The 22,679-nt window shown below is 42.0% G+C and overlaps 1 protein-coding gene across 1 annotated transcript in view; it reads right to left on the minus strand.

The window, feature by feature from the left end:
• The window catches only part of LOC126259749 (dynein regulatory complex subunit 4), a 123,539-nt gene that overhangs the window by 87,584 nt on the left and 13,276 nt on the right, over nt 1–22,679 (minus strand). The window contains exons 3-4 of the mRNA XM_049956741.1: nt 11,771–11,867; nt 10,934–11,172 (exon numbers count right to left, since the gene is read on the minus strand). Of these exons, the coding sequence (XP_049812698.1) occupies nt 10,934–11,172; nt 11,771–11,773 (242 nt within the window). The 5' untranslated portion in view covers nt 11,774–11,867. The remainder of the gene's footprint in view (nt 1–10,933; nt 11,173–11,770; nt 11,868–22,679) is intronic.

Below are 22,679 nucleotides of genomic sequence, written 5' to 3' on the forward strand. Positions count from 1 at the left end.
TCCCAAATGCCAATTTATTACGAAATTGTTGTGCATGTCACTCATAACTACGAAAAATGATCCTTTTTTGCATATTTATGCAATGAAATAATTTAGGGTCTGCCCTTTTTTTTAAAAAAAGTACAAATAAGATATAACACAAAGTACTAACCATTTTAATGAGAACACAGTCTCAATATTACATACAGGTGCAGAGTACAAGCCACACCAAATCCAAGATACAAATTACAATTCATCCCAAGAGCAGAGTCCGAGTTACTCCAAGTTACTACGAGGAAATACAATAATGATATGAGAGAGAGTACTCTCCTTTCCAGGGTTATATGAAGTTAGTTTGTTAATCAGTGTGCTGAGCTGGCACTGACTGTTGGCAGTGTGCAAAGGCCCAGGTGCGGTGTTGCCTGCTGAAGTTTGATTATTCCATTGCCTAGCAGGCGACACTATGCTGCTTGGTGCCAGTGAGTTGAATAGTGGTGGCACATATTGGCATCTCACAAAATGTTATGGCAGCCATGGTGGTGGTGCCAGTATGATATGAGAGGTAACACCGTAGGTTAAAACAGTCCTCTCCCTATGGGGAGAAAGACAATGGTGAGTTGGTGAAACACTGGCATCCCTCTCCTGTACCAATGAAGGAATGTGATGTCTATGGCCTCTCAGTCATCAGAGACCATAATCCATGGCCTGGACATATGTTCCCTGTTTGTAGCTACAGGAAGGTAAGGCCATAAGTGGCCCTGGTGATGACTCTGTCATGGACAGATGTCCTTTTGTGTAACACCAGCCATGGGGAGAGGGGGGGGGGGGCTAATGCCAAAGCAGGATGGCTCTGAGCACTATGGGACTTAACTGCTGTGGTCATTAGTCCCCTAGAACTTAGAACTACTTAAACCTAAGGACATCACACACATCCATGCCCGAGGCAGGATTCGAACCTGCGACCGTAGCGGTCGCCCGGTTCCAGACTGTAGCGCCTAGAACCGCTCGGCCACTTCAGCCGGCTGCCAAAGCAGGAGTCAGTCCTTGGGGTCAGGAGGAGAAATGTGCTTAGGTGGCTCCTGCAGTCCACGTGGTAGCTCTGCTTGCAAGGACCACATTCTCCGGCAGCCCCTGATGATCTTGCGGAGGGCTAGAAAAGACAGCAGATGAGGGAGCTGTGGACAAGATGGAGAACAGTGTAGGAGACTGGACCAAAGATTGAGGAGGTGCCCCTAGAGGCACTGGAGAGAACAGAAAACTGGCATCTGATAGGTGATCGGCCTGGGAGATGCACCACGCAGTGGCAGAGGAGGCCAGTCCCCCACCCACAAGTGTAATTGGTAGTGATAGTGCACCACTAGGCTGTCACGCATCCACAGTGTGAGGCCCCCCCCCCCCACTCCCGGTTCGTGGATAACCGACAGAATCCACGAGCCCAGACAGGGGTACAAGTGGTGGGTGAGGAGTCAGCAGAAGGAGAAGCAGCACTGTGTGCAGCTGGTGCCCATGCAGCAACCCTTCTTACTAATAGCAGTGGACCTGTAAGAGCTAAGAAAACACACGAGCATCTCTTCCGCCAGTGTGAGGTGCTTCTTCATCTGCACTTTAACTATACATATGAGGTGTTCTGCCACCATGTTGGCCTGCAGGTGAAATGGGGTACCCTGATGCGGCGAATGCCATGCTGTACATGAAAGTCATAGGAAGGTCTGAGAAGTGAACTGCAGTCTGTTACCCATCACCAAGGCACAGGAAAGGTCTTCAATGGAGAAGATCTGGGTGAGAGCATGCACAGTGGACTGTGTTGACATGGCGTGAAATCTGATGATGTATGGGAACTGAGAGTAAATATCAGTGACAAGCAGCTGAAATGCATCCAAGAAGGGGTCTGTGAAATTCAGGTGGATGTTTTCCATTCTACCATTCTGTGGTAGTCATTCCAGCTTTCCTCCAGTGGGACATCCTTCACTTCTTGCGTCACAGCCATTCGGATGTGTCACAGACAAAGATGCTTGCTCACCACTGTGTCTACTGGCCTCAGGTCATCCGGGTAATTAACACTTAATTGCTGTGTGAACCAAGGTGAAAGTCACCAGGCAACTCTGTGGCAATGTTACTCACCATGGCTGTCACCCATGCAGCCATGCCCATGTCCGAGGTATTCAAAAAAGTGTTAAAAGAAGAGTGATTGTTCCAGGTTACACTTGACACCCACATCCTGCAGAGTCTGAAATAGAAGCCGAAGGTTCCACTGATACTCCTTGGTGGAGGAGCCCATGATTATGCGAGGGTTGATGAAAAGTAATGCCTCCACCTTGATAACTCTTCAACAGTTGGCAGTATTGATATGCGGCAGGTACTGTTCTACAGCTCCAGTTTGTGGGAAGCCTTAGCATTGAACGGTTGTGTTATTAAAGTGTAAAGTATGGAACCCTGCACAGACGGTCGGTCAATGCGATTTAAGCAATGTGCAGTCATTGAATTCTTGACAGCAGAATGTGTCACCCCAAAGGAGATTCATCAGAGAATGGTTAGGTTAGGTTAGTATTTTTTAAAGTCCCGTCGACAACGAGGTCATTCGAGACGGAGCACAAGCTCAGATTATGGAAGGATGGGGAAGGAAATCGGCCATGCCCTTTCAAAGGAACCATCCCGGCATTTGCCTGAAACGATTTAGGGAAATCACGGAAAACCTAAATCAGGATGGCTGGAGACGGGATTGCACCGTCGTCCTCCCGAATGCGAGTCCAGTGTGCTAAGCACTGCGCCACCTCGCTCGGTATCAGAGAATGAAAGCAGTTTATAGTGATTGTGTTGATGTGAGTACTGTGTGTCGTTGGGCAAGTAATTTTAAAGATGTTGAGATGGGAACATCAAATCTGCATGACAAACAAAAGAGTTGGACATCCTGTGACAGTAACCACTGAGTTTCACAAGCAAAATGTTGACAGACTGACTCAGGATGATTGTCATATCACTCAGAGAGAAACTGCAAGCACCATCAGCATTTCACAAGAACATGTGGGTCACATTGCTTTGCTTGGCTATCCGAAGATCTGTGCACAATGGATACCCCAGATGATGACTCCTGAAATGAAAGCGCACAGGCTTGAAATTTGCCAGGAACTCCTCTCGCATTACGAGAAGGAAGACGCACAGTACGCACATCAACACAATCACATAAACTGCTTTCATTCTCTGATGAATCTTCTTTGAGGTGACACCTTCTGCTGTCAAGAATTCACGGACTGCAAGTTGCTTAAAACGCATTGACCAACCGTCTGTTCAGGGCTCCATATTTTACACTATAACAACACAACCATTCATTGCTAAGGCTTCCTGCCAACTGGAGCTGTAGAGAAGAGGCTACGGAACAAGCCAGTACCTGCTGCATACCAATGCTGCCAACTGCTGAAGAGTTATGAAGGTGGAGGCATTCCTTTTCAGTCAACCCTCATAATATCATCCAGACAGTTGAAATCACAAGGAACACATTGTATGAGTTGCTCCGAGAAACAATGAAAAGAGCTGGAATACTTGCTACCCTTTATACCTGTAGAGACAATAGGGGTGTTGACGACAAGTAACTGCTAAAATGCCTCATCAAGCCAGAGCTTCAGATATGCCCCCAATAGCTACAACTTTGAAAAATATTGACCTTCTGCCTGTTTCATCACCAATTCCTCCAGACATGTAGTGGGGCATGTGTCTATCACAGCTTGTCCATTGACTGCCACCTTCAAATCACTGCAAAGTTGGAGCTCACCAGTTGGTTTCTTGATGATCACTAGCACATAGTCCACTGGCTGGATGAAATAGGTTCAATACCTCAATAGCTTCCAGAATGAGATTTTTACTCTGCAGTGGAGTGTGCACTGATATGAAACTTCCTGGCAGATTAAAACTGTGTGCTGGGCCGAGACTCGAACTCAGGATATTTGCCTTTCGCGGGCAAGGGTTCTACCGACTGAGCTACCCAAGCATGACTCACACCCCATCCTCACAGCTTTACTTCTGCCAGTACCTCGTCTCCTACGTTCCAAACTTTTACAGAAGCTCTCCTGTGAACCTTGCAGAACTAGCACTCCTGAGAGAAAGGATATTGCAGAGACATGGCTTAGCCACAGCCTAGGGGATGTTTCCAGAATGAGATTTTCACTCTGCAGCGGAGTGTGCGCTGACATGAAACTTCTGGCAGATTAAAACTGTGTGCCGGACTGAGACTCGAGTTCTGCAAGGTTCGCAGGAGAGCTTCTGTAAAAGTTTGGAATGTAGGAGACGAGGTACTGGCAGAAGTAAAGCTGTGAGGATGGGGCGTGAGCCATTCTTGGGTAGCTCAGTTGGTAGAGCACTTGCCCGCAAAAGGCAAAGGTCCTGAGTTCGAGTCTCAGTCCGGCACACAGTTTTAATCTGCCAGCAAGTTTCACCTCAAAAGCTTGATTGTGGAGCACCAGTGACACTGGAAAAAAGATAAAAAAAAAAGCAAAGAGGCTGTCCCCATCAGTTATAGGTGATATCAGCAGTAAAATAATATACCTAGCTTTTCTAAAAAAAAGATTGAAAAAACCCTTTAAAAGTTCATCAAGTTTCTGATACGGGACTTGGTAAAAATACAGTTAACCAAATTGGCAATAATGAAACCGAACACTGTGAAAGCATCAAAGCTAAACAAGCTTTTCAGGAAAGCACTGTACACTACAACAAAAATTAATGGACAGATCACTGCCTTGTATATAATTTCTGCTGCAAATTGTCCAAGAATGGGGATCTGTTGGCTGTTGTAGCTTACAAGATAAATAGCAGGATACAGCAGGTGCACTGAGGTGCAGGTACATATGAGAATTAATAAGAGGCACAACGGTGCCTTTATATTCTTGCAGCTGAAATAGCATCCTGTTAATACACACATTGATGAAAAACTTGTTAGAAACTGTTGCACGGCTGTGACACACAGGGCTGATGACATTAATGCTCATTGTTTGGAGGCTGAAGGTTGTGGCACGAGTGGACAGTGACATGCCACTGCAATGTGTCCCGCCTTTCGACAGTGATGGCAGGCAGGTCAACACTTTGGACAGTCAGGCCGGTCATGTTGAACAAAAAAGACAGGACATGAAGGAAGGGGCTTGCAGAAAACAACACATCATGGACGTGTTTGTGTGGTGTATGGCTTAAGGGCACATTATGTTGCCATGATTTCTGCCTCCAAGGACTTGGTTGAACCCAAATGCCTGCCATTGGCCAAGTTGACAGCAGCCACATCCACCCACAAATCCAACTGGCAGCCTGACACTGACGAATTACAAACAAGTGAGCAATAGAAAGGACCTCTTCAAAGGTGGAGGTCTTCAAATTGTAGTGTCCGTTGGTGGTATTAACCTAATGATAGCATTCCTGACTCCTTGTACTGAGAGCTAAGATAATGGCACCAAGTATGATACGATTGATGAGGTTGCTTCCTGCAGTGTTAAAACTTCACCCTCATGGAAATAAGATGAGTAGGCCAGTGATAATAAGACATCAATAAGAAACACATTTCATCAAATGAAAGGTAAAGTGTGTTCCTGATGTGGAGCCAATTCCCCAACAACTGATACATGTGGGGTGTAATCCATGAAAAAAAAAAAAACAGCCTTAATGGTAGCAGCATGTTACGTTGAAGGCAGTGAAGTGTTGGTATAAATACTTCTCGCATGCCTTGCAGTCTTCTGAAGATTCATTGTGGGTGGGGAAGGGAGGCAGATGGGCTAGCAGTTGCTGCGGCTTTCCAGCTGTTGTATCAACATACTGCCCAACATGACTGTGTGTTCCTGCTGTTGCAAGTACAAATTCCATTGGCTTTCCAATTGCCACTGCAGTAAACTTTGAAGCACAGCCAACAAGGATGTGTCAGTCACAACCCTCAAATTAGTGAAGAACCCACATGGAAGTCCAACCACCCTCATCGCCACTTGTGTGTCAGTTCCAGACACAAATAAGAACACACACAAAGTTCTAACTATTTTAAAGTGAACACAGTTCTGATCTTCCATACAAGTCCAGAGTACAAGCCAGCCTGAGTCCCAGACACAAATCACAATTCATCGCAAAGAGCAGAGTCCAAGTTACTATGAGTAAGTACAATAATTAAATGAGAAAGAGTTATCTCCACTCTGGGGTTATATGAAGTCAGTCTGTTGATCAGCATGTTGAGGTAGTGTTGACTGTCAGTGGTATACAGGGGCCCCAATGCAGTGCTGTCTTCTGATGCTTGATTGTGCCACCCCCTGGTGACCGGCCCAACATTGCCGGACACTTTTGCGGGTGAGCTGAATAGTGACAGCTTGTGTTGGCACCTTGCAAAATGTGGTAGCCACAGAAGCATCACCAGTATGGGACGAGCGGTAACATGGTGGATTATCACACACCATTCGAAAATACACAATATCTTGTAATATATGCACATCTTTTGGTACAATGACCACAAAATGCACATATGCACATTTAAATTTTACATAAAATTTTAAGATCCAGGTTTTGGAAACAAATTTACCTAAAACCTGTGATTTCACTCAGACATGAAGAAAATACCATACATCAGCTTATATACGTAAATACAAATGTGAAATGCAAGGATCTGCATTTAATGTGAATTTGTGACAAATACTACAGTAGCATGCCAGAGATGTATACTATAGTGTCAGTTCATCACACTAAAAACAGCAAAAATTGTGTAGCTTAAGGGGGTATCCAGAAGACATTTCAACTACTTTTCATGTACAAAGTACTTAGTGTCATCAGCAAAAATGGGGATTCTGCACATAATGAGCTACTGACCATGTAGACTTTGTTTTTCCACCCATGTTAGTTTTGTGAATTACACTGCTGGCCAATAAAGTTGCAACATCACAAAGGTGCCACGCACCAAATGTCAAATTGACATGAGGTGTACTGCAGGCTTAGATATGTAAATGCATACCTTTTCAGTGTGACTGCATACAATGCATACAAGCAACAGTATCTACAATCTGTATGTGTGGAAAGCAAAGGGTTTCTAATTCAGAAATCACATTTGGATTTAATTTGTTTGTGAGTCATGTTATGCCTCTTGTAAGAACAGCATGTGTTGGAATTCAATAGGAGCAGGATCATGACCTATCAAGACAACGTTTTATAGTTCAGAGATATTGCTGCTGGCATTGGTCACTATACCATGACTTTCAAGAGAAAATGGAATCAATGGTTTCAGAAGGGACATGCTCAACATCATGCAAAAGATGCCACCATGTACCTTAAGCCTGGAAATGGGCATGTTTGCAACAAGATAAGAAAAGTATTCATATAGATGTATGGATTTGCAATGACATCTGGAGCACTACTGAATGTCAGCATAGGGACCAACGTTGCAGCCTTTCTTGATGTGGCAACAGAGAGAGGCATGCCAACAGTGTTGCATCCAACTACAACACTGGATACTGGAGTGGCAGTACATCCTCTTTTCAGACACATCTCAATTCTGTGTACAGCATAACAATGGACATATCCATATGTGGAGGATCCAAAGAGAACAGACATTGTCAGTTTGTATCTACATCTACATCTATACTCTCAAACCACCGTGATGTGCATGACAGGGGTCAGACCCATTGTACGAGTTATTAGGGTTTCTTTTCATTCTACTCATGAATGTAGCATGGGAAGAATTATTGTTTGGATGCATCTGTGTGCTGTAACTATTCTAATCTTCTCCTCAAGATTGCTATGCAAGTGATACGTAGGGGGTTGCAGTATGTTCCTAGAGTAATTGTTTAGAGTCCACCAGTCCAGTTTCTTCAGTATCTCTGTGATACTTTCCAATGGATCAAATAAATCTGTGACCGTTTGTGCCGCCCTTCTCTGTATGCATTCAATATCCCGTTAGTCCTATTTCATGTGAGTCCCACAAACTTCAGCAATATTTTAGAACCCGTTGCATGAGTGATTTGTAAGCAATCTCCCTTGCAGATTGACTGACTTCCTCAGTGTTCTACCAATAAAGCGAACTCTACCACCTGCTTTACCCACAAATGAGCCTATGTGATCATTCCATTTCATTTCCCTACCAAGTGTTACACCCAGGTGTTCCTATGATTTGTCTGATTCCAACAGTGACTCTCTGATATTATAGTCACAGGATACTATATTTGTTCATTGTGTGAAGTGCACAGTTTTCCAGTTTTGAACATTTAAAGCAAGTTGCCAATCTTTGGACCACTTTAAAATCTTATCAAGTTCTAACTGAATATTTATGCAGGTTCTTTCAGGCAGGACTTCATTATAGGTAACTGCATTGTCCACAAAAAAACCTGAGGTTTCTATTAATATTTGATTGCAATACTGAATCATATGCTTTTGTAAAATCTATGAAAAAATTATGAACTGGTTTATTGCATTCCCATTTCTTTTCAAAATTTGACGCAGGGTGAATATTTGGTCTATAATTGATATGTTCCTCCAAAAGCCAGCTTGGTAATCCCCCACAATTTTATCTGCATATGATGTAAGCCTGCTTAGCAGAATATTCGAGAAAATTTTGGAACATACTGGTAATAGCGATATCCCTCTATAATTACTACAATCCATTTTGTTGCCCCTCTTAAAAATTGGGATCAGAATCGACTCCTGCCACTCTTCAGGTATGCGTGGGGAAATTGGAGTCAGAAGAATTTGTAATAAAGAACGGACTTAAGCAGGGAGATGCCCTGTCTCCGCTACTTTTTAATTTAGTCCTAGAATATATTGTACCAATGGCAGCAAATAATTCAGAGGGTGTGGAGTTAAATGGAAATATTAAGATATTAGGGTATGCAGATGATCTAAACATCATTAGCAATAGGAAACAATGTGTAATAGCAAATGCAAATGTGTCAATCAAGGCTAGTGAAGATGTAGGTCTAAGGATAAGTGAAGACAAAACTAAATACCTGGTTACTACTAAAATGCCAACAGCAGTAGATCAGGAAATGTTAAGAGTTGGAGACATGCAGTTTGAAAAAGTGAACACATTTAAGTATCTAGGCGTGGACATCGCTTCGAGAAATGAGACTGAATCCGAACTGAAGAAGAGATCACGAGCGGGAAATGCATGCTACTTCCCACTGAACAGATTACTCTCATCACAGATATTGTCTAGGAATTTAAAGATTAGAATATACAAAACTATTATTCTACCAGCTGTGCTGTATGGGTGTGAGACTTGGTCTCTCACTGTGCAAAATGAAAAGCCATTTCAAGCATTAGAAAACAAAATTTTGAGGAAAATTTTCGGAGCAAAAAAGGATGAGATTAGTGGAGAGTGGCAAAAACTGCATAACAAAGAGGTTCACGAACTCTATTCAAGCCCTGACATAATCAGTATTATTAAATCACGTAGGCTACGATGGGCAGGTCACATAGCTCAAATGGATGAGGGCAAGGCAGCACGCGGAGTACTGGTAGGGCACTTAGAGGGAAAACATCCTGTGGGGAGACCGAGGCATAGATGGGAGGACAATGTGAAGGCTGATTTGAGGAGCCTAGGTATTGAAGGTGAATGGAAGGAAACAGCCCAAGACAGGGACAGATGGCGAAAATATGTTGCTGTGGTAATGGACTCTTGAGTCCGGTATGACCAGTGAGTGAGAATTCTATTAATATTGTGTGCAAGGTCATTAATATACAATATGAACAGCAATGGTCCCAACACACTTCCCTGGAGCATACCCGAAGTTACTTCTACATTTGACGATGACTCTCTACCCAAGATAATATGCTGTGTTCATATGATTGTACTTTTCACAATAACTGTAGCTGTGGTACTTGGTCAAATGCTTTTCAGAAGTCAAGAAATACTGTGGCTACCCAACTACCTTGATCCAAAGCTGCCAGTATGTCATGAGAGAAAAGTGCGAATTGGGTTTCACATAATCAATGTTTTCAGAATCCATGCCGGTTGGCATGGAGGAGGTCACTCTGTTCAAGGTATCTCATTATATTTCAGCTCAGAATATATTCTGAGATTCTACAAGAAGTTGATGTCATTGGTGCTGGACAATAGTTTTGTGGGTCATTTCTACTGTGCTTCTTGTAAACGGGTGTGACCTGTGTTTGTGTGTGTGTGTGTTTTTTTTTTTTTTTTTTTTTTTTTTTGTCATCATCATATAGCCCCGTACTGATACAGCTTGATGGAGCGGTTTGCCATTGGTTACATAACACAGTCTCCTCTCGTTCACAAAGCTGATAATTTGGACGGTACCCATTACATTTCTGACATGTTAAGGCCAGTGGCTGTGTCCTACCTTCAAGGTCTCTACGGTGTTATCTTTTAACAATACAACGCAAGACTATGTATCACCCACGATGTTGTGCCCTTCTTGTATACAGAAGGCATCTGAATTTTGCCCTGTTCAACACGTTTTCCATATTTCTCATACACTAAACACATCTTGTCACGATTGCAGGTAGACTAGCATACCTACACTCACCAACCACTACAACTGATGGACTCTCATACTGAGTTGAAGCAACATGGATGTACCCATATCTGTTATACAAGTTCAGTTTGACTTGATATCCATCCCAGTTAGAACAGAGTCAGGTATGCAGATTTGCATACTTAACTTTGCACCCTCTATACTCCCAAATGATCTAAAAAGTTAATCACATGTGCTTCTTGTTATAATTTATATGGGCAATAAGTAAAATTTCATTATTTGCAATCCTTCCTTGTGAAATTTAATGACCAGAGATTTTTAATCCATATTTCAGGTCAGAGGCACATTCAAACAAATAATTATAGTAGACAATCCTAAAATGGATAACGTCTATCTAGAATAGTAAACTATTGAGAGAGGATGGATAACAAATGATTACTTTGATATTGAAATCAAGTAAATATAAGTTATTGCACATAACAATAAGTGTCTGTGGAAGCTAGTTATCTTCAGTGCTTAGATACCTTAATTCTGCACGGGTTTCTTCTAACTGTTGACGAGTTATCTCCCAAAATGTCTGTAACTTATCACGTTCAAGCTGGAAATAATTTCTTTCTTCTCGCTCTCTGTCAATTTCTTCCTTCAGTCTCTGAGCAAATTCTTGTAGTTGTTCATGTGTCATCTCAGTTGTTGACACACCGTCCACAATGTAACCTCCCCCATCTTTCTTGCCACCTTTACCTCCACCTTTCTTTTTTGGAGGCTAGAAGTAAAAAGAATTCACAACAAAAAATCAGTGAGAAACACATTGTAAATAAATGTTGAGAGACACAAAATTATTCTATACACAAGATATTAGACAATTTACAATAACAACAGAAATTCCTAGGTGGAGTGATATGTAAAATAAAGCAAAGGCAACCACTCACCTTATAGCAAACTGAAATGTGGCACTTAAAAACACTTGAAAGAAAACAAAATTCAAACTAGCTTTTGATCTTTTGGTATCTCTCTAGCAAAAATACACTTATTTACATACAAAACCACATATATGTACAAAGACATACTCCCATAGCATTGGGTATGGAATGTGTATTTGTCTGTGTGGTTGTGTATGTAAATGAGTGTATTTTTGCTAGAGAAAGAGGAAGAGCTCAAAAGATAGTGTGAATAATTTTTTCTTTCATGTGTTTCCATGCACCACACGTGAGTTCACTATAGGTGAGAGCTACCTTTCCCTTATTTTACGTAATGCGCTAGTCAGAAATTAAACTACAGAAAAAGTAACAATAGAAACAAAGCATCCAATGGCATTCATTTCTGTATTTAAACATGACTTCATTACTTTTTTCAGAACTTACCATATTTAGATCTTTTCAGATGATGAGAAACGTTGGTGAATCAACTCTTCAGACTACATCTAAGTCTCTGCTATTGTCAATGGTGCACATTACATTACTGAAAATGAGAAAAATAATAGCTTTTTTTACTTATTCATACATGCCTTCTTTATCAATTACTGATTAATAATATTGAATCATATATGATGTAGAATAGTTAGAGTTTGATGATATGCAGTACAGAGTGTTAAAGTAGTATCTGAGCTGATCTTTTAGCTAGCACTTGGAACATTAAAACAATAAATAATATTTTTTGTGGTGTTTTAACATACCAGAAAAAGAGATTCAGGACATTATGGAAAATGGTATACACTGTTATTTGGCAACAGTCTTTCCACAGTGGATACACTCGTTCCCGTCATATCACCGAAGTTAAGTGCTGTTGGGTATGGCCGGCACTTGGATGGGTGACCATCTGCGCTGCCATGCATTGTTGCCATTTTCCAGGGTGCGCTCAGCCTCATGATGCCAATTGAGGAGCTACTTAACTGAATAGTAGCGGCTCCAGTCATATAAAACCATCATAACAACCGGGAGAGCAGTGTGCTGACCACACACCCTTCCTATTCACATCCTCAGCTGAGAATGACACGGCAGTTGGATGGTCCTGATGGGCCATTTGTGGCCTGAAGACAGAATGCTTTTATACACTGTTATTTACATGGAATAGATTACAAAAAAGATTTTCTTCCTATTCTGTCATTAAATAATATTCAGTATGCGAATAGATGAAGGGTGTCACGAACTGACACTAATTACAGTTTTTGCTACTTCTTTAGCAATTGATGTGGTTCACAGATTTTTTTTCTCAATTTTGTCTTATCCTGAATACAGGAAGTGTAAGTCCCAAAAATATAACACGTTACAATAATTTCAAACACCAAATGTGTCTTGTAGTTCAGAAAAATTTTTATCTGAACTTCCAAACAAATCCAATAGTAATTGGTTTGCTTAGTTATCAGTGGGTGGTTTCAGTCTACAGTAAAATAATTTTCAAGTGCTAATAGGAGCTGGATGACAATCAGGGTACAATAATATGAAATCAAAGATAATTTTAGAAGTAATTTACATACATAAAGTAAAGTAAATGAGTGTTGTGTTACAAAATCTATGTCACTGTGGCCATCTGCAGAATTTAGTTGAGGTGTATCAGTTTTTCCAAGTTGGAAGCAGCCAATGGGAGCATGGTCTGGAGTAGCCAGTGAAAAGTTCCCAACCATATGACGCAGCCTGTATGTCAGCAACAAGACATATTTGTGTTGCATACAGAGCCTTTTCTGCATTTGCCACATATTAATTACTTAAAGTACTTTTGAACTTGCCTATTATGTTGAAATAAGATTTTCATGATTTTGTCTGACATATGAAATCTTGGTTTTGGCAACAAGACATGCAGCATGTTTTGAAAAGATTCATCCGATTACACATGACTAACTTCTATGTGGATGACAACAGACTTTTTGGGTAAATTTTAACATATGCTTTGAAACTAAAAGTTTACCTTGGGACCAGCGTTAAGTCATCAATAGTGGTCTTTCTGGTGTTGCTTGTTCATTATTCAATGTGTGTGTAGTCAAGTACATAGCAACAAAAGGTACTTCATGTTCTCAGATTCAACAGGAGGAATCCAGTTATGACTGTGCAGCTTGATCTTTGTGAAGAGTATGAGCTGCACTGATGGAACAGATGTAAGCAGTGTACAAATATCGCAAATTGTGCTTGAGCTGAGCTTAATTTCTTCTTCTTCTTCTTCTTCTTCTCTCTCTCTCTCTCTCTCTCTCTTTAGCGTACATTCCTCCCATTCCAGAAACGTTAAATGAATGGCACCATCATGCAGCAGCAGCAGTGAAAGCAATATATCCAGTGAAATGGTAATTAAATGGACACCCTAGCTGCAAACAGGCGTTGATGTACTTCATTGGGGACATGTTGAAAATGTGTGCCCCGACCGGGACTCAAACCCGGGCACACATTTTCAACATGTCCCCAATGAAGTACATCAACGCCTGTTTGCAGCTAGGGTGTCCATTTAATTACCATTTCATTTCTAGCAAAGCTGCATGGTCATCCACAGTAACTGTTCTTTCGGGAACAGATACTACCGCCATATACAATATATCCAGGCTTGCTCACGAAAGTAGGGGATGAGTATGACAACTGTCTGTACATTTGTTGTGTGCCCAGTGGAAGGCATACTGAATGTTTGTGACAGGTAAATGCAGGGTGTATACGTGGACAAGGAAAAAAAATTCCCGGATTTCCCGGTTAAAAATTCACTTTCTCCCGGATGAAAACACACTTTTTCCGTGTTATTAGGTGACAGTATATTTTCCCTCGGAACCGTAAAACTTATCAATCCTTTGAATGGTTATGTTTTTATACATGGCATAGAATTTCCCGGCACTTCAGAAAACGAAACTCAGGGAAGAAAACCCCTTTTGGAAATATTTTTGTTGTGCAGCAACATGTACGCTGTATATTTTCGTATTACGAAAGTATAAATTCGAATTCTACCAAACACCGCATGTTACTTTCTGAATCATTGTAAAGGAGATTGTGATGTGCTTTTGGAAGCCAGTCATAGCTCATGTCAGTGTCATGTCATCCGCCAGCCGATGACAGTGGATATTCTGACCACAGGACACGTGATGTAGTCAGCTAATAGCAACATCAGTGTGAAGTAGCGTGGATACACAAACAGGAAAAGTTAATGTTTTAAATTAATATACATAGTGTTGCTACAAGAAAAGCAAAGATTCTCTAAGGTTAATAAGCTGCAAGAGAAGCTAAGCTTTCACATATAATGTTGATATTTTTTGCGCGTGTTACACTTTAAGATATATCACACAAATGTGCCAGTAAAATTTTTAGCCGAGTCCAGTGACTTGTCCTCAAAGTTTTCCACAAATAAATTAGCTACCACAGAGGAGAGAGAGCTTGCCTTAGCACTACATCAATTTGCTCATAATATCGACATGATTATCTTATCTGGGCTCGAAATACTTCTAAATGGCTCGTCATCAAACGCTATCTAGGTACAGAGAGCTGGCTTAAGCCAGAGATAAATTCTGCCGAAATTTTTACAGAGGTACAGACGGTGTTTAGGAAGGATAGATTGCATGCAACCAGTGGTGGAGTGTTTGTCGCTGTTAGTAGTAATTTATCCTGTAGTGAAGTAGAAGTGGATAGTTCCTGTGAATTATTATGGGTGGAGGTTACACTCAACAACCGAGCTGGGTTAATAATTGGCTCCTTTTACCGACCTCCCGACTCAGCAGCATTAGTGGCAGAACAACTGAGAGAAAATTTGGAATACATTTCGCATAAATTTCCTCAGCATGTTATAGTCTTAGGTGGAGATTTCAATTTACCAGATATAGACTGGGACACTCAGATGTTTAGGACGGGTGGTAGGGACAGAGCATCGAGTGACATTATACTGAGTGCAATATCCGAAAATTACCTCGAGCAATTAAACAGAGAACCGACTCGTGGAGATAACATCTTGGACCTACTGATAACAAACAGACCCGAACTTTTCGACTCTGTAAGTGCAGAACAGGGAATCAGTGATCATAAGGCCGTTGCAGCATCCCTGAATATGGAAGTTAATAGGAATATAAAAAAAGGGAGGAACGTTTATCTGTTTAGCAAGAGTAATAGAAGGCAGATTTCAGACCACCTAACAGATCAAAACGAAAATTTCTGTTCCGACACTGACAATGTTGAGTGTTTATGGAAAAAGTTCAAGGCAATCGTAAAATGCGTTTTAGACAGGTACATGCCGAGTAAAACTGTGAGGGATGGGAAAAACCCACCGTGGTACAACAACAAAGTTAGGAAACTACTGCGAAAGCAAAGAGAGCTTCACTCCAAGTTTAAACGCAGCCAAAACCTCTCAGACAAACAGAAGCTAAGCGATGTCAAAGTTAGCGTAAGGAGGGCTATGCGAGAAGCGTTCAGTGAATTCGAAAGTAAAATTCTATGTACAGACTTGACAGAAAATCCTAGGAAGTTCTGGTCTTACGTTAAATCAGTAAGTGGCTCGAAACAGCATATCCAGACACTCCGGGATGATGATGGCATTGAAACAGAGGATGACACGCGTAAAGCTGAAATACTAAACACCTTTTTCCAAAGCTGTTTCACAGAGGAAGACCGCACTGCAGTTCCTTCTCTAAATCCTCGCACAAACGAAAAAATGGCTGACATCGAAATAAGTGTCCAAGGAATAGAAAAGCAACTGGAATCACTCAACAGAGGAAAGTCCACTGGACCTGACGGGATACCAATTCGATTCTACACAGAGTACGCGAAAGAACTTGCCCCCCTTCTAACAGCCGTGTACCACAAGTCTCTAGAGGAACGGAGGGTTCCAAATGATTGGAAAAGAGCACAGGTAGTCCCAGTCTTCAAGAAGGGTCGTCGAGCAGATGCGCAAAATTATAGACCTATATCTCTGACGTCGATCTGTTGTAGAATTTTAGAACATGTTTTTTGCTCGAGTATCATGTCGTTTTTGGAAACCCAGAATCTACTATGTAGGAATCAACATGGATTCCGGAAACAGCGATCGTGTGAGACCCAACTCACGTTATTTGTTCATGAGACCCAGAAAATATTAGATACAGGCTCCCAGGTAGATGCTATTTTTCTTGACTTCCGGAAGGCGTTCGATACAGTTCCGCACTGTCGCCTGATAAACAAAGTAAGAGCCTACGGAATATCAGACCAGCTGTGTGGCTGGATTGAAGATTTTTTAGCAAACAGAACACAGCATGTTGTTATCAATGGAGAGACGTCTACAGACGTTAAGGTAACCTCTGGCGTGCCACAGGGGAGTGTTATGGGACCATTGCTTTTCACAATATATATAAATGACCTAGTAGATAGTGTCGGAAGTTCCATGTGGCTTTTCGCGGATGATGCTGTAGTATACAGAGAAGTTGCAGCATTAGAAAATTGTAGCGAAATGCAGGAAGATCTGCAGCGGATAGGCACTTGGTGCAGGGAGTGGCAACTGTCCCTTAACATAGACAAATGTAATGCATTGCGAATACATAGAAAGAAGGATCCTTTATTGTATGATTATATGATAGCGGAACAAACACTGGTAGCAGTTACTTCTGTAAAATATCTGGGAGTATGCGTGCGGAACGATTTGAAGTGGAATGATCATATAAAATTAATTGTTGGTAAGGCGGGTACCAGGTTGAGATTCATTGGGAGAGTGCTTAGAAAATGTAGTCCAGCAACAAAGGAGGTGGCTTACAAAACACTCGTTCGACCTATGCTTGAGTATTGCTCATCAGTGTGGGATCCGTACCAGATCGGGTTGACGGAGGAGATAGAGAAGATCCAAAGAAGAGCGGCGCGTTTCGTCACAGGGTTATTTGGTAACTGCGATAGCGTTACGGAGATGTTGAATAAACTCAAGTGGCAGACTCTGCAAGAGAGGCGCTCTGCATCGCGGTGTAGCTTGCTCGCCAGGTTTCGAGAGGGTGCGTTTCTGGATGAGGTATCGAGTATATTGCTTCCCCCTACTTATACCTCCCGAGGAGATCACGAATGTAAAATTAGAGAGATTAGAGCGCGCACGGAGGCTTTCAGACAGTCGTTCTTCCCGCGAACCATACGCGACTGGAACAGGAAAGGGAGGTAATGACAGTGACATGTAAAGTGCCCTCCGCCACACACCGTTGGGTGGCTTGCGGAGTATGAATGTAGATGTAGATGTATATGATTTAAGAAATTCATCGTACATTCTCACACATAGTTCAACTTGCGGAAAAGGAAATTTACTTTGAAAGTAACGCTTTTCAAACCACCATTCGTAATATTTTCCCGCGACCTATTAGAAATGGTTCGTTTCAGTAGTCGTCAGGGAGCGCCAGATAACAGGCACCACCGCCCTTTGGCAGCTGCTATTACGCAGGAAGCCCGTATGGCCATACGTGTAAAACATTAAAAGATCTTACATTATGTTATAAAAGAAAAAAAAAAAAAAAAACATCAGAGGATACTCCAAGAGCATCGAAATTTCATGAACCATACTGAGTTTCGTTTTCTGAAGTGCCGGGAAATTCTACGCCGTGTATAAAAACAGGACCATTCAAAGGATTGATAAGTTTTACGGTTCCGAGGGAAAATATACTGTCATCTAATAACACGGAAAAAGTGTGTTTTCCAGATGTGGAAAGGGTCCTTCCGGATGCCATGAAGGGTACAGGGCGCACCCATCTGCAGGTGGTCGCTCATGTCGGCACCAATGACGTGTGTCGCTATGGATCGGAGGAAATCCTCCCTGGCTTTCGGCGGCTATCTGATTTGGTGAAGACTGCCAGTCTCGCTATCGGGATGAAAGCAGAGCTCACCATCTGCAGCATCGTCGACAGGAGTGACTGCAGACCTTTGGTACAGAGCCGAGTGGAGGGTCTGAATCAGAGGCTGAGACGGTTCTGCGACCGTGTGGGCTGTAGATTCCTCGACTTGCGCCATAGGGTGGTGGGGTTTCGGGTTCCGCTGGATAGGTCAGGAGTCCACTACACGCAGCAAGTGGCTACACAGGTAGCAGGGGTTGTGTGGCGTGGACTGGGCGGTTTTTTAGGTTAGATGGCCTCGGGCAAGTACAGAAAGGGCAACAGCCTCAAAGGGTGCGGGGCAAAGTCAGGACATGCGGGGACCAAGCAGCAATCGGTATTGTAATTGTAAACTGTCGAAGCTGCATTGGTAAAGTACCGGAACTTCAAGCGCTGATAGAAAGCACCGAAGCTGAAATTGTTATAGGTACAGAAAGCTGGCTGAAGCCAGAGATAAATTCAGCCGAAATTTTTACAAAGGCACAGACGGTGTTTAGAAAGGATAGGTTGCATGCAACCGGTGGTGGCGTGTTTGTCGCTGTTAGTAGTAGTTTACCCTGTAGTGAAGTAGAAGTGGATAGTTCCTGTGAATTATTATGGGTGGAGGTTACACTCAGCAACCAAGGTAGGTTGATAATTGGTTCATTTTACTGACTCCCGACTCAGCAGCAATAGTGGCAGAACAACTGAGAGAAAATTTGGAATACATTTCACATACATTTTCTCAGGATATTATAGTCTTAGGTGGAGATTTCAATTTACCAGATATAGACTGGGACACTCAGATGTTTAGGACGGGTGGTAGGGACAGAGCATCGAGTGACATTATACTGAGTGCAATATCCGAAAATTACCTCGAGCAATTAAACAGAGAACCGACTCGTGGAGATAACATCTTGGACCTACTGATAACAAACAGACCCGAACTTTTCGACTCTGTAAGTGCAGAACAGGGAATCAGTGATCATAAGGCCGTTGCAGCATCCCTGAATATGGAAGTTAATAGGAATATAAAAAAAGGGAGGAACGTTTATCTGTTTAGCAAGAGTAATAGAAGGCAGATTTCAGACTACCTAACAGATCAAAACAAAAATTTCTGTTCTGACACTGACAATGTTGAGTGTTTATGGAAAAAGTTTAAGGCAATTGTAAAATGTGTTTTAGACAGGTACATGCCGAGTAAAACTGTGAGGGACGGGAAAAACCCAGTGTGGTTCAACAACAAAGTTACAAAACTACTGCGAAAGCAAAGAGAGCTTCACTCCAAGTTTAAACGCAGCCAAAACCTCTCAGACAAACAGAACCTAAACGATGTCAAAGTTAGCGTAAGGAGGACTATGCGTGAAGCGTTCAGTGAATTCGAAAGTAAAATTCTGTGTACTGACTTGACAGAAAATCCTAGGAAGTTCTGGTCTTACATTAAATCAGTAAGTGGCTCGAAACAGCATATCCAGACACTCCGGGATAATGATGGCATTGAAACAGAGGATGACACGCGTAAAGCTGAAATACTAAACACCTTTTTCCAAAGCTGTTTCACAGAGGAAGACCGCACTGCAGTTCTTTCTCTAAATACTTGCACAAACGAAAAAATGGCTGACATCGAAATAAGTGTCCAAGGAATAGAAAAGCAACTGGAATCACTCAACAGTGGAAAGTCCACTGGACCTGATGGGATACCAAATCGATTCTACACAGAGTACGCGAAAGAACTTGCCCCCCTTCTAACAGCCGTGTACCGCAAGTCTCTAGAGGAACGGAAGGTTCCAAATGATTGGAAAAGAGCACAGGTAGTCCCAGTCTTCAAGAAGGGTCGTCGAGCAGATGCGCGAAACTATAGACCTATATCTCTGACGTCGATCTGCTGTGGAATTTTAGAACATGTTTTTTGCTCGAGTATCATGTCGTTTTTGGAAACCCAGAATCTACTCTGTAGGAATCAACATGGATTCCGGAAACAGCAATCGTGTGAGACCCATCTCGCTTTATTTGTTCATGAGACCCAGAAAATATTAGATACGGCCTCTCAGGTAGATGCTATTTTCCTTGACTTCTGGAAGGCGTTCGATACAGTTCCGCACTGTCGCCTGATAAACAAAGTAAGAGCCTACGGAATATCAGGCCAGCTGTGTGGCTGGATTGAAGAGTTTTTAGCAAACAGAACACAGCATGTTTTTATCAACGGAGAGACGTCTACAGACGTTAAGGTAACCTCTGGCGTGCCACAGGGGAGTGTTATGGGACCATTGCTTTTCACAATATATATAAATGACCTAGTAGATAGTGTCGGAAGTTCCAGGTGGCTTTTCGCGGATGATGCTGTAATATACAGAGAAGTTGCAGCATTAGAAAATTGTAGCGAAATGCAGGAAGATCTGCAGCGGATACACACTTGGTGCAGGGAGTGGCAACTGACCCTTAACATAGACAAATGTAATGTATTGCGAATACATAGAAAGAAGGATCCTTTATTGTATGATTATATGATAGCGGAACAAACGCTGGTAGCAGTTACTTCTGTAAAATATCTGGGAGTATGCGTGCGGAACGATTTGAAGTGGAATGATCATATAAAATTAATTGTTGGTAAGGCGGGTACCAGGTTGAGATTCATTGGGAGAGTCCTTAGAAAATGTAGTCCATCAACAAAGGAGGTGGCTTACAAAACACTCGTTCGACCTATACTTGAGTATTGCTCATCAGTGTGGGATCCGTACCAGATCGGGTTGAGGGAGGAGATAGAGAAGATCCAAAGAAGAGCGGCGCATTTCGTCACAGGTTTATTTGGTAACCGTGATAGCGTTACTGAGATGTTTAGCAAACTCAAGTGGCAGACTCTGCAAGAGAGGCGCTCTGCATCGTGGTGTAGCTTGCTCGCCAGGTTTCGAGAGGGTGCGTTTCTGGATGAGGTATCGAATATATTGCTTCCCCCTACTTATACCTCCCGAGGAGATAATGTATGTAAAATTAGAGAGATTCGAGTGCGCACGGAGGCTTTCAGACAGTTGTTCTTCCCACGAACCATACGCAACTGGAACAGAAAAGGGAGGTAATGACAGTGGCACGTAAAGTGCCCTCTGCGACACACCGTTGGGTGGCTTGCGGAGTGTAGATGTAGATGTAGAAATGGCACATTTAGAGTGCATACTTAAAGAGCACATTCATATGTCCAGATTCCCAATGAAGCAGGCCTCGACCTGATATTAAGCTTTTCAGTGAGGATTTCGGGATGTAAATTTCCTTTGCGTACCAGTACTGTAGTAACTCATTTTTGATTCTTTATTGTGGCATAATGCCATACGTGCTAGAAGTTGAAAATGTGCACCTGAAATGCAGCAAGCAGTTGAAATTAGCCAATAGTGAGGAACTAAACACTTCGTTTCAAACACATTGACTGCCTCAGCAGGAAATCTTAATAAAAGTCAAATTTATTTAGCAAACCGACAAAACTAACTTCATTGTTCTACAAGGCATTTAATGCACGACTGTCAGAAAAGTGGAAATAAAATAAAATCTGAAACTAATAACGTACATTAGCCTTCTGTAATTACGTGACTGTATTTTAATTCGCTTGATAGCTCCGGCCACAAAAATCCATTTTGTTTTAATTTGACGTGAGAGCAGGAAACGAAGAGGAAACAGCAAAATCACTGAATGTAAACATGGGTCAGGTGGAGACTACACACTTCCCCACTACAACTCAGACTGCTCTGCGCATCAGCCCCGGATCTACGATATTTCCGAACCAAAAGATATGTTCATTTTGTAGCGTACATCTTTCTGAAGAGTCTGATACACAAAACGTAAATGTTCGAGGAAATTTAAGACACATTATTTGGTATTAAGTGTGCCAGAGTGCAGTGCCTGCCACGCCTCTTCACACAGCATTCTTCTATCGCACATCACTGTATTTCGCTCAGTGGAATTGAAACATCTATATTTTTTACTGGATGCCATCAAATTACATTCAGGACAGTGCAAATTAAAATGTCCTGTGGTGGCTCTCCTGCTCCCAGTCGCCTGGTTTGACAGAAAAAAAAAAAAAAAAAAAACCCTCACAATTAATACTGGATGGGATTATTTGTAACCGGGAGAAGAAGAACTCTTCAGAAAATTTGCACTCTCTATTGCCTGTTAGCTAATAACTTTCTGTTTTGGGTGACATAAAATTAAATGTAGGATACATAAAACCAGTAAAGACAACAGACAAGCAAGACAGTACACATTTCTTCAATCCTTAGCTCCTACCATCGTTTTCTCTCTAATCTTGCTACAGCTTTATATGGCATGCTTTCCTTTTTGTGAAAGAACCAGTCACCTCATCAAAGTTCGTCAAACGTTTTGCTACATGAAAAATCGAAATATCGTCTAATACTGCGTAAGCTGTTAATACAAACAGTGCCCAAGACTGGTGTGGTTTCTGTCTGATTACGCCTATTTTGTCACTGTCTGCTAGATAAAACAAAATAGGCCTTTGTAACACACCAAATAAACAAGACTGTTTTGGCACA

Source organism: Schistocerca nitens, chromosome 5 (assembly GCF_023898315.1).
Source record: "Schistocerca nitens isolate TAMUIC-IGC-003100 chromosome 5, iqSchNite1.1, whole genome shotgun sequence".
NCBI lineage: Eukaryota > Metazoa > Arthropoda > Insecta > Orthoptera > Acrididae > Schistocerca > Schistocerca nitens.